Source organism: Diplotaxodon limnothrissa, linkage group LG20 (genome assembly GCF_057381915.1).
Source record: "Diplotaxodon limnothrissa isolate DT_005_m linkage group LG20, D_limnothrissa_male_GT1.1, whole genome shotgun sequence".
Lineage (NCBI taxonomy): Eukaryota > Metazoa > Chordata > Actinopteri > Cichliformes > Cichlidae > Diplotaxodon > Diplotaxodon limnothrissa.
The window spans coordinates 22,309,455-22,326,837 of NC_140615.1; the positions used below are offsets into that span (position 1 = coordinate 22,309,455).

The 17,383-nt window shown below is 39.5% G+C and overlaps 1 protein-coding gene across 1 annotated transcript; it reads left to right on the forward strand.

Moving 5' to 3' along the window:
• The first annotated feature begins 4,063 nt into the window (after positions 1-4,063).
• On the forward strand, positions 4,064-12,810 carry wdr13 (WD repeat domain 13). Its single transcript, XM_085344857.1, has 10 exons — positions 4,064-4,107; positions 4,625-4,712; positions 4,840-5,071; positions 5,481-5,590; positions 5,846-5,976; positions 6,070-6,377; positions 8,621-8,801; positions 8,950-9,091; positions 9,244-9,362; positions 11,021-12,810. The coding sequence occupies exons 2-10, from the start codon at positions 4,672-4,674 to the stop codon at positions 11,203-11,205; spliced, it is 1,449 nt and encodes a 482-aa protein (XP_085200983.1). The 5' UTR covers positions 4,064-4,107; positions 4,625-4,671; the 3' UTR covers positions 11,206-12,810.
• Positions 12,811-17,383: the final 4,573 nt, after the last annotated feature.

The following is a 17,383-nucleotide window of genomic DNA, read 5'->3' on the forward strand; positions in this document are numbered from 1 at the left end:
TTTCTCTTCCCTTTTTATGTTATAAAATCGTTTCAGTTTAAAGGGTAGGGGTGGCAGTCATCAATGTCTTCTTATAGTGAATAATTTCTATGAAATGACCTAAATCAATAGTGCAATTGTAGATCTCTCAGTATTTTACAGCTTCCTCCAACTGTCTGTCCGTAGTACTCAGCCCTTTCTAAAAAAAATAAAATAAAAAATGCTCAAAAGAATATGAAACAGCTGAGACTGTAATTTTCAGTGAATGTCACTCAAAAAGAAACGACGAGTACATTTGTGAAAATGTATCTCTGCAGTCCACACAGTCGGCATTCCTCTGTCAAAGCTGGTGTTCATCAACCATCATTAACATCGAAGGCTCCACTCTGCACTGGTGCTATGCAGAGCTTTGCAGGTGCACGCCTACTTGATATAGCTATCTCCTGCCACTTGGGGGTAGTATCAAGAACAACTGGAAATGTGGGTTACTTTTTGTGTTTGCTTTGCTGTTGGTCCTTTGCCTTTATCCACAGAGACTGTATATGAAAGACGGCCACCTCAGCCTCCTCTATTGATTTGTGAAGTCCCATTTTAAGCCTCTAATTTAGCTTAATGGCTGAAACCATCTTTTTGTTACTTTGTTTTTTACTCAGAGGGCACCGTATTTTCCTGAGGAGGTGTATTGCTACATTGTGAGCTAGTGCTAGCTTGGTTAGCAGTCTGCATTCATCAAATGCATTCAACAAAAATGCTATAAAATACAACCAATACTTTAGTAATTAGTGCTAAGTGCTTTTAAAATAAACGAATACAGTTTCACTCACTCACACCGCAAATCTTAATTTAGACAAGCTAACTTAGACAGCTAGCATCCTAATCAACACCCACCAGCGATAGAGGCCACAGCTGCTTATTTGTTGGACATTTTAATATTAAGCCAGTGGGGATTGTTTCATCATGGCCATTTGAAGTATCTGGCACCTTTTCCTCTTTATGTGAACGCTGCTGTGGTTGTTCACTTTTTGGTTCAACCAATCAGCATTCAGACTATTCACCGGTATAGGAGCAATGCACCTCTGACCTGTTGGAGGAGAGCATGCAAACATGTCTCCTTAGCACCTTCTTTTGGTTGTGTTTTCCTCATTCTGTCCTCTGGGTAAACACATAGAGCTACACCAGCAGCGGACAATAAATCAGCTTTGACCCAACCACATCAGACATTTTTTAATTGCCTCCTTTGATTGAGGAATTGCCGTTGGTCTTACGCAGAGACCTACTCTTGCCTATTTTCAGTTTATTGTAGTTAACAGCAGAGACAAAACTTTCCTATAGTTTAGTTAGGGTGTTAGCTTTGGTCTTTTCATGGAATTACTATAAGAAAAAAACTGAAAATGACGAGTCTCGTTCTTTAATAGAGCTTGTCTCTTGAGCATGTGTAAGACAATGAGGAATTAATTTTGAATGAAAAGAGCACAGATTATGGTTACAAGGCAGCAATTTTATTGTCAACAGTAATGATTTCCCTTTTAGTGAATTTTAGATAAAGACAAATATTCAGTAAGTCCATGAATTAAAGTTTGTGGTGGAGTTTCCTGGTGTTTGTATTTAGCTTTGTGTTAATTTGTTAATTTCATTTGAACTGAATTATTTCCTCTTGCTTAGAATAGGTTGTATTAGTATTTTTAAAACTCTGTTATTCCTCAGTGCAGAAAAAAAAAAGGTTTAGAATCAGGGTAATTTAAAATGTGATTACACGATATTAAATATTCAATCTTAACTACAGATTTTTAATACACGGCTGCTTTTAATGACACATTTATGTAATTAATGATGATCTGATAAAATAATACAAGTGTCCAGTCTGTCTTTCCTTAATCTAAACTGTCAAAGGAATTGCTTCTTGCCTAGCATGTCGTGTTAGATTAGAGCCTGAAGGTTCGTCTCTGCCCAAGAACAAGTGCTCAGTCTTTGCAGACCTAACATCACTCAGTATTTTAAAACCTGTTCTGATATTTACTTTAGGTCAATGTTTTTTCCCTGTAAATGTGAAGGCACTGATACACCTGTGATATTTTTATAAAATTTGTAATGAAACCTGGAATGTTGTCTTTGTTTGATTCAGTGTCGACATTTCAGAGATTTTGTTTTCTTTTTAAAAAAACAAATGCCATAAAAACATGGACTGCTGTAATAAATAACTGTTTATTTTAGTGATTTACAAAAATAATGTATCAACTGTTACAAAGTCAATCATGGCATTAGGGTGAGTTGAGAAGGACTGCATGATTTTTTTGATTTTATTTTTTGATCTTTAAGCAAAGATCTGGTCAAACCTGGAGTCTATTTCTGAGCATCCAATAAGCTAAAGAGGACAATGTCAGGAAGGTGACAGAAAAAGGTTGAACGACAGATGGTGATGGATGGAGATCAGGTTAAATTTTTTTTTTTTTGCCACTGCCAGGGGTGAGCATATGCTGTATTGCCAGGCCACACAACAGCACAGTCTGCAGGCTCTGGGGAAAAGAGCAAAATGGAGGGAAGGGGAGGTGCGCTCAGCCCTGTCTGCCCCGAGGACCCCCATGTTTACGACGGCAAGACCCAAGCAGTGTCTCCAAAGCCATCTTCACAAATGCCTGGAAGTTATTGCTTCTCTCCCTTCGGCTGTCCTGCGAGGGGGTAAAACACAGACAGATACCTTCACTGGGGACACAGCACTTCATTTCACCCCTATGTGCCACATGTAGGGGATTTCATATGCTGCTCCAATCTGTCAAAATCAAGTCTGCACAAAATAAATGTCTTTTCTAATTATTATTAATATTTTTCTTTAAATAATATAGTTAATATAAATGCTTACCTCCTTGCTTCTTGTTATCATCTCCTTTCTGATCACCTTTCTTCGGCTGCTCTTTAGGACTCTGAGGTTGCTGTGAAATTAAAGTAAAACGAATAAACTCAAGCAGCACAAAATGCAGATTGAGACAAGAGTTAGAATAATAATGACATTCCTACCTTGGTAGTTGACTTCTTGTCCGACTTATTACCTGAAAATGGCACAAATATTCAGATTAGTTTTAAACATTTGGCAGCAAGGCCAACTTTTCTGTAGCTTTTGCTGATTTTATTGGACATGGAGCTCTGGTATGCAAATAAATTAAAATATATTTTTGTATTATTAGGGTTTTTTTGTTGCATGCTACTAACCTTTTGTTCCTGGCATTTTGGCTATCCTCCAGAGTCGATGGTGGGTTTTTTTTGAGAATGCAGTGCTTAATGTGGTGTTCAGCTCGGTCATTTATGGCCCGTGCTTGTGAATGGCTCTGTCACTGGGGCCCCTTCGAGAAAGAGCACCATGAACAAGCAAAGAGCCCCGTCAGCTTAGCAGCACGCCCTACAGCTCTGCAGGTCTTTGCTGAGCCAGGCGAAACCTCGGAGCTGACCTTGTAATACTGCCATTGTGAACCCACTGGAACCATGTGTTCACCTATTGTGCATGGCAAGAAAGTATTTTCATCATATTACAGGCAAAGTGATCATGTTTTTTTTTTTTTATTATTGTTGTTATTTTTCGGCTAAGTCATGGATCACACTTCCTCCCACATTGATAGAAGGTAACACTTTGTCCTTAGAAATTTAAATGTTTCTGCTACATATTGTTACACTGAATTGGCCTCCAGCCTTGTCAGCACTTTAGGAGTGGATGGTTTTGGCAGGGATCATTAAGTTATACTCAGATTTGCAATGCTTTGCATTTTCTGTGTGGACTAGTAAAATATTGCTGATATTAATCAATTGATTATTTTGCTTCTCAGCGGGTCAAAGTGATCACCATAATGCAACCAAACCATGCATAGTTTTTTCCTATAAGTAAACAAATATAAAGCCCTAATATTTTATTGATTTCTGAATAAAAAAAAACCTATAGCCGTGTACTTAATGAGTTAATGGACTGTTAGATCTTTTGCACCTCAGTCGATCCATGGTCGGTTAATTATTTTGAATGTAACGTTAAATGTAAACGCTGTGAATCATCATCCGGATTCAGCAGCTCCACATCAGTGACTGGGCTGGTTACAGTGTGTCACGTGATTTGACAGAAAAAGCAGCGATGGAGAAAAGCTAAGGAAGGTGAGCGATTTCTAGCCGTATTTTACTGAGTTTCTTTGCTCTGTGATCACCAGTCATGTCTTATACGCTGTATTAAATTGTTAGCTCCTAGACTGTGTGTCTAAGCTGAAAATTGAACGGGAAAGTGTTTTTTATGAGCAGTAGTCGCATATGATGTTGTGGCTAACTTGCTAAATGACAGGCTAGCGCTAGTTTAGCTCGTCTGCTTACATTGTTTCGAGAAAATAAAAGCGGAAACCGTTCAGCAGATTATGTCGGTTCTCCTTACGGATTGTTTTCTAGTGTCAAACTCGCATTGCATAACATTTCAGTAACACAACCATTCATTTGCCATTAGAATTTGAATCATTGCTACCTTTGACGCTGAGGATGTGATGGTGGGGGTAATATTTCAGTTTTATCAGCGCATCATTAATACTAGCTTGTCTTTTTTCGACCTCATACAGTTGGTACATGCTATTTTTTTTTTCCGTTAAAGTTGCTAATAATGTGAATTTTGTGTTGTGTCTTGTGACAGGTATCTGCCCTGGTAGTGGCTTCCTTTTTACCCAGAGTGCTTGTGGAATGGCAGCAGTTTGGCAGCAGGTGTTGGCAGTGGACGCAAGGTGAGACTCAGTCAGGCAGCTGGCTTTAATAGTCCAAACTGATGACGAAGCCATTCAGACGTGTAATTGTATATGGATCATTTGTGAGTTATTGCCTGTGCTGTGTCATTTCTTTCCCCTTTTCCAGGTACAATGCTTACCGCACGCCTACCTTCCCACAGTTCCGAACTCAGTACATCCGCCGACGCAGCCAGCTGCTCAGAGAGAACGCCAAGTGTGGCTTTGAGCCAGGGCTGCGCAGGCAGTACCTGAAGCTGCGCAGTCAGCTGCTGGCCCTGCGCTACGGGCCCCTGTCTGAGCAGAGCAGCTTCAGGGCCAGCAGTGTGCGCAGCTCCCGCACCACACTGGACCGAATGGAGGTCAGACCCAAAGAAATAGAAAGGGCAGGAAAAGTAGAACAGGCGAGAGAGTAGGCGGGTGTGGTTGCACTAATTTGGGGGGAAAAGATTTTAAAATAACTTAAAGCTGGAAAGGAAGTTTAGGATATAAGAGCCATCTGGAAGGCTTAATGTGAGTTTTGATCAGTGAGCAACATAGCCAAGCAACACTTTGGTTGCCCGTTCATATTAAACTGAGCAGCTTGGTTGAAATTGCTGGCATTGCCCATGTAAGTGGGCAGTATCAGTAACTTGAAAATGCATGGTAATTTCAACAAGTTTTCAACATTTCGTGGTTGTTTTTGTTTCATGATTGTTTGAGGTCTTGAGTTCTTGCACTCACTCCTTTGAGGTTCTTTCTCTCTCTGCGGCCCCTTCTGCTCTCTGTCAGGACTTTGAGGAGGACCCCCGTGCCCAAGGGGCTCGTGGTCATCGCCGGTCTGTCAGTAGAGGCTCGTACCAGCTACAGGCCCAGATGAACAGAGCCGTCTACGATGAGAGGTACCCAGAAGAGTGCACTCAGAGACCAGCTCACATCCAGCATTTTGTCTCATTGCTTTAAGCAATTAAATTCATTTTTGATTTACTTCTGCTATGAGTAGATGCGTTAGTTTAGATTTACTGGCCGTAATTCTAGTTATGTGGCACTGAGTAATGACTGGATCTCTTATATTGAGTGGTCAGCTGTAGGCAAGGGTTGTGAGGTGTGTTTTATTGATTATGTGCTTACGTGACAGTTTTTATTTGTGACCTCAGGCCTCCGGGCAGTTTGGTGCCCACCTCAGTGGCAGAGGCCAGTCGTGCCATGGCAGGAGACACAACATTGAGTGAAAATTATGCTTTTGCTGGCATGCACCACATATTTGATCAACATGTCGACTCTGCTGGTAGGTAAATGGTTTTGAATTCATTATAATCAATGTGTATACACTGAAAATCTCCATGTATTCCACGCTTCTGTCCTCTTTTTGTTCTTTAAGTTCCACGTTTGCAGTTTGCCAATGATGACAAGCACCTCCTTGCTTGCTGCTCACTGGATGGCACTCTGTCCATTATGACACTCTCACCACCTCCTCCCAGTGTGAAGGTGACCCTAAAAGGTCATGGAGGTCCAGTTACAGACTTTGCCTGGTCTCTGAGCAATGACATCATTGTGTCGACATCGCTGGACGGGACACTCCGTATTTGGAATACAGAGGATGGCCGGTGCATCCGAGAGGTCAGAGACCCAGAATCCAGCGAGTTGCTCTGCTGCACCTTCCAACCCATGAATAATAACCTTACTGTGGTGAGTCCCATATTACATGTGATATAAAAAGATAATACCACAAAACAAAGAAAGTTGAACTGAAATAAAAGTTACTTTTGAAAATCACCTTGAATGAAAGACTAAAATGTGAAAGATGACTAAATAACCGAGGCTAATTGAGTACAGTGAACTCATTATCGTGTTCAAGAAGCCCGTTTGAGAGGATTTGAGTTTTTTAACATGGCGTGTTATCATCAGCTATCAGAAGACGGGTACACTGTTCATAAATGGATGGACATGGTCATCTACAATACTCAGGCTGTGGTGTTTAAACGAAGCTTAACCCTTTAGAACCTACCATAGAACCAAGTCCGCCAGAGCTTATTTTTATATTTTTACATGCTGTAGGGAGCAGTTCAAGTTGCTATACATCAATACAACCATTATAGCCCAAATTTTAATAATATCTATGCATTAAGTCCATAGTAACTACATAAATTGCAAATAAGTGCAATAAACTACAAAAAAAATTGAAAATCATTTTTTTACACATATTTCTAGTTAGAGAAATTTCTAGTTTCTAGTTATATACTGCAGGGAAAACGAAAAAATAAATATTATCATGCAAATTTGCAAAAAAAACAGCATGTGCATTATTATAAACTATTTCCAGCAGTACAATTTGAGTTTTAAGCATCCCAGAAACGATACAGAAAAGCATGAAGTCAAACATAAAAAACACCAGTGTAGGCTTATAAGGCCCTGAAGGTAAAAAACTAAATTTTCACAAAATTGATGCCACTTCCGGTTTCGGGCAGGTATTGGCGGATGTGTGATAGTTCGCGCTGACGTCTATTCCCACGTAGGAAGTGTTATGAACAGCTGATTGGATCAGCAAAGCCTGTTTCTGGAATATTATATTGTTGTTGCTGCAAGTGCTTTTTATGCAATCTTTGCAAAGCTATATGTGGAAGGAAACCTAGGACAAACTGATGGCATAAGTTGTAAGTACAACTCCTCCGGTTTCAAATGCAAAAAAAATTATTGCGCTAGCTTACGTGGTTCCAGTTCATTTAAAAATAGTTACGCAAAATGGAGCATGCCTGCTCCGATTGGTTTTAAAGGGTTAATTGGTGCTAAGTGGATCCAGTGTGGTGCTTCCATAGTTTAGCCTTTCTGATGCTTGGTTTGAACTTTAGCAGGTTGTCTTGACCAAGTCTGTATGCCTAAATACATTGAACTGATGCCATGTGATTTGTCTTAGCAAACAGTTGAAAAAGTGTGCCTAATAAAGTGGTTGCTGAGCATATATCCTTGGTTGCAGAGGATATAATTGATGTATTTTATTTTGCATTATTTTGCTTTAATGTGTATTGTTTGAAAGGATTAAAGGGATTAGTTGCTGAAAATATTACAATAAATGATGGCTTTCTTTGAAATTCCTAAAGGATCTTAAAGCAAGGTGGATGAATGACAGTCAATAATGTGTGAGTGTGTAGACTGGATGCATGTTCTCTTATTGGGTGATAAATATAACATTTAAAATTGAAATTCAAAATTTCAGGGGCTCGGACTTTAGTTGCAGGCTTCACATTGAATGTGCGTGCTAGTTTTTAGTTGTTGTTAAGATATGTTAAGACGAGACACTAGTTAAACCTGAACAATAACTGTGTAGTCCGTCACCAGATGTCTGCTTACACCTTTACTGTTTTCCGCATGCTTAAAGTCACACTTCAGTTATCCGACACTTTTGGTAAAGGCTGAAAGAAATTACCTTTCTGAGTAACCTCAAGGGACATTTACAGCTTTTATTTCCTTCAAACTTCATAGCGCGCTCTGAAATTAATTCATTGTCACATTTATTCCAGATGTTTCCCCTTTTGTGAGTAAAGTCTAAATTAAGCCTTTCATGCTGAGGCAATAACCTCCAAAGAGAACCCTTTTATCCCAGTCTCAATAACTAAATGAATACTTCCACTGTGCAGACATTGATTAAAATTTTAGAATGAAATGTCAGCCTTTGTGAAGTGGTAAATGTGACGGATAATTTGGATTTCACTTAGCTGTTTGATGACAAATACTTTAACGGATGTACAGAATGTAAGCTGAAAGACGTGTTGTCACAGCAGTGTCCATTTATGCCTCATTAAATATAACATGAGAAAGATAAATTTGGGTTTCGCAGGTTAAATTACAACAGAAAGAAATGGTGCACACTGTCAGTTTCTCCGTGTAGCGCTGTGGAATTATTAAAGGTCTTCATTCCCGGATCTGTGTTCCAGGTGGGAAACAGCAAGCACCACCTGCAGGTGGTGAACATCTCCACTGGGAAGAAGGTGAAGGGGGGCTCCAGTAAGCTGACAGGCCGCGTGCTGTCTCTCTCCTTTGATGCTCCAGGGAAGATCCTTTGGGCCGGTGATGACAGGGGGAGCATCTTCTCTTTCCTCTTTGACATGGCCACAGGTACACCTACCACATTTACATTTGGAAAAGGGCCACATTAGAAATTATAATGAGTTTTTCTCTGAAGAGTATGTCTGCTCTGGAGGGTCAGCAGCTGATCTGTTTCTGTCGGTCTTTGCTGGTTTTGTTCCTCCCGACCCAACCACAGGGAAGCTTACTAAAGCCAAGCGTCTGGTGGTGAGTGAAGGCAGCTCTATCTGCAGCATATCCGCTCGTTCCTGGATTAGCCGAGAGGCCAGAGACCCCTCGCTGCTGGTTAACGCCTGTGTCAATAAGCTTCTGCTGTACAGGTCAGTCTGCAAGATCAAGTCACTGTTAATTAATAAGCAGCTTTGTTTCCACTGTGCAGATTTTAAAGCTGTAACATGTTTACTTGTAATATCTGTTTGTGATTATGCTGTTACGCTTAATTTGACCAGTTATGACACCTTCACATTGGCAGGGTGGTAGACAACGAGGGAACACTACAGCTGAAGAGAAGCTTCCCCATCCAGCATGGATCCCAGCTCGTTCATAGCATCTTCTGCCCCCTCATGTCTTTCAGACAGGGGGCCTGTGTGGGTAAGAAGTCTCCCAGTGTTCCTGCTGTAATATTTGAATACAAAATTAGACCATAGTTTATATCCTGCTGCAGGCAATTCAGTGTAAAACACTGACCAAAATAGCATACCACTGCCTCTGGAATAAAACAACAAAAAAAAAAAAGACAATTTTTGAGAGAGAGAGTACTTTTCCTATGAAGTAAATTGCTAACATGAGACCAGCACGGTTGCAGTGAACCTGTTATGCTTTTATTTATTTTCTTAATTTTCCTTAATTTTAGATTTATGGAAGTTTATAGCAAAAATGAGCCGAGTTTAAAATATGCATGTCCAACCTCTGAAAGCCAGAAGCTCAGGCTATTTCATGTCTTAAAATAGATACTTTCACACATTTATTTAGAAGGTGCTTGCCAGCATTTAAGAGTTCAGTAGAATTTACCCATAAAATATGTGACAACATGAAAGAACTATCTGTGTTTTTGCTGTTTTTCCTGTTTTCAAGAAAAGCATGCAAAACACAGATAGTTCTGTAAATAAATGAAAATGAGTTCTAGTGCTAATCCTCCAGGGAAGTTGGTTTGTCAAGTCATTTGAGATTAGAATCAAAGGTATAATCAGTATTCAAGGAATATTCCAATATTTCCCTTGTGATGATCAACTAATATTTCTGCTCATCCTCACTCAGGCTTCATACTGCTCTAAATGCTTGGTTTAGTCAGGAGAAGAGCTCAAATGGCCTCAGAAAGTGGATGAACTGAGATTATTTTAAACTGTGACTCATCTAAAGCTACTCTGGTCATGTAAAGTCCAAGGACAGAAATATGGAGCCTGTGTGTGGATCCCCTTTTATAAACTATAATGCTGCTCAACCTCAAAGTCTGTCCTTGCTAGATTTAATGGTTTATTTTCTATCTATCAATCATTTTTAAGACTTGTTTTTATTATTAGGTTTGTGTCTCCAGGCAAACTACTGTTAGTTAACCTAATGATTCTTATTGTCCTGTTATTCTTATTATTTGTTGTTGTATATAGAAAAAGAAGATGGAAAGTATAAAGAGACTCTTAAAGATATAAAAGAAATGTTTGAATAAGTTCAGTTAAAATCAGTTGTGTTTATATAGCACCAAATGAGAGAACAGAGAAAACATCAACCATCAGACAATTCCCTTTGAGCAAGCACTTGGTGACAGTGGGAAGGAAAAACTCCCTTTTAACAGGAAGGAACCTCCAGCAGAACAAGGCTCAGGGAGTATAATTTTATTTTCAGGTGGTCATGCAACATCTGTCTGTTTAAATCTGTCAGCAAGCTAAGTCATCAACATTTATGAATAAGCTCAACCTTCATTAAGCGCTCTCCTTCGTGTATAGCCTGTGTTACTTTCTCTTCATGCTGGAAGTGGAAAATAAACAAGCTGTGTGTCTCCGTCCTCTTGTCAGGCGCAGTGTGTGACCACCTGTGCATTTCTGATTTCGCCCAGTATGCATTAGAGTGTGCAGATAATTCTGTGTTGATTCTACTTTCTGCTGGAAAGAGAAAAAAATATATAATATACATCCTGTTGTTGTCACAGTAATTAGTGTGCACCTTGCCTAGAGACAATCCCAAATTAAATCTTCTCAAGCTGTCCTTGTAATGTCTCCACGCCATTTCTTTTTGTGTTTCTCCCTCTGCTGCAGTGACTGGCAGCGAGGATGGCTGCGTCTACTTCTTCGATGTCGAGCGCAACACCAAGGCGATAGTAAACAAGCTGCAGGGTCATGGGGGTCCAGTGTTGGATGTCAGCTTCAACTGCGACGAGAGTTTACTTGCATCTGCTGATTCCACCGGCATGGTCATCATCTGGAGGCGTGAGCAAAAGTGACTGATCCACTAATGAAAAAAACCATGTTAAAAATTAAAAAAAGCTTCCATCCACTGCATATAAAAAGCCTGCTGCTCCTTAACCGTCCAATAACAAGTCTTTAGATTTTCACTGGAATGTAACAGGCTGCGTCAAATGTTTAATGTAATGATACTCAAGTGCAATCAGAACGCCATGCTGTGTAGGTAGGGATGTCTTAGAAATTCATGGTGTGGGAGGTGGGCTGTGTGTGTCAGTGCTCCTACAGCTGCAGCTGAGAAATGGCTTTTTCTTTTTTTTTCTTTGGTTTGTAAAGAATGAACGAGCACTAATACCATGCATGTGTCATGGCTGACCTCAAGTTGGGTGGATACGACCTACTTCATGTGAAGAGAACACATAATTTTCCAAAAAAAACAAAACAAAAAACACTTTATATCACACTGACAGTCCCTCTGGCATAGATCTAGTTCACTATTTATGTAACTGTTATTCAATCAGTGTAATCAAGTGTAGTAAAATGGCCTTATTTGCTTTCAGTTGCTGTTTTGCATTTGAGACCATGTGCATGAAACTGAAATCCGGATCAGGCATATCAAATCATGACAAAAAAGATTAAAGGGTGTTTGTACTTAACCTGTATGTGTGTGCGTGTATACTCGGGTCAAGCTGGTTGCTGATTCATTTAATTTATTTCACAAATCCACAATAAACTATTGTAAATGTCAGTTGCCTTTGCTGCCTTTTTCATGGCATACATGGATCTCGGTATAATTGGAAACGGAAATGTGCATACCAGAGGTGCTCAGAGTAGTAAAGTGGTCAAACCTACAGTGTAGGAGAATATTAGTCATAGTGTGGGTCTTCAAGATCTACACTGGAACAGTCATTTCTGGTGTTCAGAGATGGTTTATTGTATATGGAGAGTAGGGCTGCCACGATTAGTCGACTAGTCACGATTACGTCGACTATCAAAATCGTCGACGACTGATTTAATAGTCGACGCGTCGTTTGAAGCTTTGTAAGATCCTGAAAAACGCAGGAATAAGTAGCAGGATTTAAGAGTGTAATAACGGACTGAAACAGAAGATGGCAGCACTGCATGTACAAGGATACCAGCTGCCGTTAAACCCCGAAGAAGAAGAAGAAGCAGCGTCCCAGAATTCATAGCGCAGCCCAGCGCAGTTTCCAACAATGGTGGCAGCTAGTTAGTTTTAATATTGCTCTTATTATTCTTTCTGGGTCACAAAATAAACATTTAACATATTTTCAGGCGAGAATGTAGCTGTGTAAACCTCAAATATCTGCTCAGTTTATCAAGACACCGCATATTTTCAAAAGCGCTCCGACGTTTTCGGAGACGTCTGTTACCCACTAGCTCGATAGCTAGCCGGGGGCTAGGCTAACTAGAGCCGTGAGAACACCGGACTCCCGGCAAATCTTTTTCAAACCCACCGCCGTCTTTCGCTACTCAGGTTAAACATGATATATGAGTCACTTAGATAACTTAAAAATGTAATTGTTTGGCTTTTTTTAGTATTTCATTTGTTCCTGAGTAAATCGGTTTGGCTGAGATTAAAGTTATAGTTTTTACACAGCTGAATAAACGTCAAGCAGACAGCTGATCATCAGAAGTGTGAGATGCTCAAGAATTTACTCCGGTGTCTTGTTATATTTTAGATAGCAAGGGGTTTATTAAACTTCACCGAAACAATCTGCAAATTTCATTAAAATTTAATAAACTATCATCTTGTCTTTATTTTTAGTTAGCACATACCTTAAACAGTTAAAGCTGTAAGCTAATGATAGTTATATAAGAGCAGATGCTGCTGGTGCAATAAGCTGTACGTTTTACCTCCAATGGATGATGATCTGATTAGTCGACTAATCGCAAAAATAATCAGTGACTAGTTGACTATCAAAATAACCGTTTGTGGCAGCCCTAATGGAGAGCGGTAAATTCTTCTCTGGGTATAAAGGTCATCCTACCAACATGGTCTTAAAGACTAAAATATAACATAGTTCATCAATCTGGTGGCAAAATGCACTGGATAGATTGCTATTCAGTAAAAAGGACTAGATGTTACAGTCCCTGATAATGCATGGGGACTGTAACATCTAGTCCTTTTTACTGAATAGCAATCTATCCAGTGATCTTGACTTTTCTGATCTTGGTTGATTTTGCATTCTGCCTTAATGCTGAGTGAAATCGATCCCAGCAGGTGGCTGTCCCTCCCTGAGGGACGGCTGGTTCTGCCAGAGGTTTCTTCCTGTTAAAAGGGATTTTTTTCCCTTCTCACTGTCGCCAAGTGCTTGCTCCAACGGTGTTCTTTTCATTGTTGGGGTTTTCTGTTTTCTTTGTATTATTGTGGGGACTGTACTTTACAATATGAAGTGCCTTGAGGCGACTGGTGTTGTGATTTGACACAAATAAAACTGGATATTGAATTGAAATATCTCAAAAATCTCTATACCTTAAATATTTTGTATCACTTGTGGATGACTTTCACTTTGGTGATTGCCCTCTTTCTTTTGCTAATCTAATAAGAAATGTAATCAGATTCTTGATAACCATGGTTCCATATTTATAAGCCAATCCATTACATACACCTGGGCAACTAATTGTTAATGCAAATCTCTAACCAGCCAATCACAGGGCAGTAACACTTAGACACAGTCAAGCTGACATGCTGAAGTTCAAAACGTGTAACAAAATGGGGAAGAAAGATGATTCAAGCGACTTTGGACGTAATGTGGTTTTTTGTCCCAGATGGGTTGGTCTGGGTATTTCAGAAACTGCTGATCTGCTGGGTTTTTCCCACACAGCCATCTTTTATAGACAATCATGTGAGAAAGAGAAAATATCCAGTGAATGGCAGTTCTCTGGGTGAAAAAACCTGCTTTGAGTTGATAAAGGCAACAGTAACTCAAATAACAACACGTTACAACTGAGGTATGTAGAAGAGCACTGCTGAACACACACTACTTCTAACCTTGAAGTAGATGGCCTAGATAGCAGAAGACCACACTGGGTGGCACTCCTGTCAGCTCAGAATGGGAAACTGAGGCTACAATTTGCATAGCATTAACAAAATTGAGTAACAGAAGATTGCTAAAACATTGCCTGGTCTGATGAATCTCAATTGCTGTTGCAACTGGGGTCAGAACTGGGTGTAAACGGCATGAAAACATGGATCCACCCTGCCTTGTGTCAGTGGTTCAGGCTGCTGCAGGTGGTGGTCTGGTGTGGGGAATATTTTCTTGGCACACTTTGGGCCTCTTAGCAACAACTGAGCATTGTTTAAACAACACAGCGTGACAACACCGAGTTTTGCTGCTGTACTCATCTTCTGACGACTGCTTCCAGCAGCATAAAGCGCCATGTCACGAAGCTCAAACTGTCATAAACTGGTTTCACAGTCACCAGATCTCAATCCAATAGAGGACATCTGCCATGTAGTGGAACAGGAGATTCACACCATGGATGCACAGCTGACAAATCTACACTGTGATGCTATCATGTCAACGTGGACCAAAGTCTCTGAGGAAAGCTTCCAGCATCTCGTTGAATCTGTGCTACAAAGAATTAAGGCAGTTCTATAAGCAAACAAGTGGCCAGTGAGTGTATCTTGTTCCAGTTTGGCATCAAATTAAACACTAGAACTGCTGTCACTTTTTAATCTGATCACCATGTTAGCATGTTGATATTAGCAGTGAATTTGAAGCACTGCTGAGTACTGTTATTAGGGAAGTTCCTTTATGTAAGTTGTCACAAATTGCTCACATTATCAATATAGTGCTTTTGTCAATACTTCCTCTTTCTTTCTGATCCTTTAACTGATGTTATTCTTCTGAGCATCCTGTGAAACATTTATCACACTGATCCGTATCCCAAATACTTTTTTTTTAGTCACTCACTCACGACGGCTATATTTGGTGTGGGACATAATTATTTGATCCCCTGATGAATTTGTAAATTTGCTCACTTACAAAGAAATGAACTCCAGTTTTCATGGTAGCTTGATTTTGATTTTGATTTTTGGGGGGAGTCACAAGAAATCAACCAAAAATCCTCATTATGGAAAAAGTTCTAAACTGAATTTTTGGTTGATGTTCTGTTTCACTCCATTAAAATGAAACAACCATATAATTAGAGTCTGTTCATTTCTTTGTAAGTGAGCAAACTTACAAATTCAACACGAGATTAAATAATAATTTCCCCCTCTTTAGATGTACAACTTGAAGACTCATAATATTTAAGCTCCACTGAAAACAGTGTTTAGTGGAGTTAACTCGTCTTTTCTGAGGAAGTGTAGCAACACTTACAGGCCTTTGTTGGTTGTGTGAGGTCAGAGGACTGGTTAGAATGGCCTCACTGGCCATGGTGGTGTCACGCTTGTTGATTATTTTTGTGTGGCTAGTTTAACTAAACATTAGTTGCTTTTATTTTAATTTAGATAATGTTTCTAAAATTTAAATGGGTGGAAAATATTATAGAATTTGCAGTAAAAAGAACTATTAGAAAAAATAATATTAAAATGACTGCACACCCCTGCATTGGAAATCACTGCGCTCACAAATTGTGACTGCAGTTTGCATTGCAGTCTCTACACAGTGCAGAGAAAAGAAAGAAATTACCAAGTGAAAAAGAGATTGAATTAAAGTAATTGAAAAGCACAGCGTTCAAAGGAACCTGTAGTTTCAAAATTTCCAGCACAGCACTTTCACACGATTACATTCTTCTCAAGGTTGGTAAGGAGTTTGCGACATGCAAGTTTGGATACACTGCAAGGAAGGAACGCCGGCTTTGTTTGAAGCAGCCATGATAGGTGCTGATCAAAAACAAACAAACAAAAAAAAAGAGAATTGTCTATGAGGTCAACACAAAACTTCACCCGCGTGACCACATGTTTTCTGATAGGACAGTGCAACAAGGCCTATGCAGCACTCTGCATCCTCAGAACGTACAGCGGGCGGGGGTGAGCTTTCACAAATGAGTAATACCGCCTATGTTGTTGTGAATCTTGGAGAGAAGTGGGAATAAAACTAAAAATAAGCGCTTAGATGAATCTTCAGCATCAGTTCTGGGGAGACAGAGAGGCACAGTTGGATGCAACCTGTTAAACCTGGACTATTTAGAGGGCGTTCACACAATTGATGCTGCTCACTATAGAACCATCCTTTTCATCAGCTTGAGCACAGCAATTAAGACAAAGGAAATTATCTCTCATTCAAATTTAAAATATAGGCTAATTGTTTATCAAGACATTACATAACCACACAGTGACTGGATTTCAATCATGTCCTAATTACAACAATGAAGTATTTTTCTTCCAAGCCATCCATTTTCTTTTAACGTGTCAGAAGCACTTCTGTTGCATAAGGCTTGCTGTACATGTGGAATCTGTATGAGCTGGGGGTTTTTTTACACTACATTGATGTTTCTTATCCTGCAGAGGAGTTAACCATAAAGTATATCCAAAATTATTTTCTATGATCGTATGTCTACTATTCGTTTAGGATCCTGATACTTGTAGAGATATTGATCCAAATATCTTAACATGAGCACTAATTCTGCCTATTTTAAAATATAAAATCTTTTGAGGGATTAGATACCCCTTAAAACCCTTTCTGCAGTTTGCACAAAAGATTCAACAGCTGCCACTTGAAAACGGTAGGTGAAAGAAAAAGCTACTTTTAATTTACATAATTTATACAGCGGCCGTTTTTTCAGTTTTCTGCTGTATTAATTGTTATCTCTTAGAATACACCATACAATCTAACCAATACAGAAATACTAATGATTATGAAATTACTGCAACCCATCATATCCAGAGGTTACTCCTGTGCATGACCATTAGTATAAAAGAAAATAACACAGTATTCCACTTTCAAATGGATCCATTTCATTCATTCAGTTGAGTACACTTTGAACCTTAAAGATTAGCTTCGTCTGGTATAAACAATAGTTTATTGTGACCTTATGAACATCCTAGAGTTGCATAACGTGACCTTTGGTTTTATTGCAGGAATGTTTCATTATATTCAAAAAGGCCAGTTAGGTTTTTCCTTATTTTCTGCATTTATGCACTGTTACAATAGAAGACGCTCATATTAGCGTCAAAGATAGGGGTAGCATATTTGCAAGTAATGTCTGTGATCCAAAAGCTCAGGCTTCAACTGATCTAAATGCTCTCTT

What these genes read in the sequence shown, in the direction of transcription:
- wdr13 (XM_085344857.1), top strand. Translation starts at nt 4,672, where the DNA reads ATGGCAGCAGTTTGGCAGCAGGTGTTGGCAGTGGACGCAAG. An exon ending in TCAACATGTCGACTCTGCTG is followed by an intron (nt 5,977 to 6,069) that starts GTAGGTAAATGG and finishes TTGTTCTTTAAG; the next exon opens with TTCCACGTTTGCAGTTTGCC. An exon ending in TGAATAATAACCTTACTGTG is followed by an intron (nt 6,378 to 8,620) that starts GTGAGTCCCATA and finishes TCTGTGTTCCAG; the next exon opens with GTGGGAAACAGCAAGCACCA.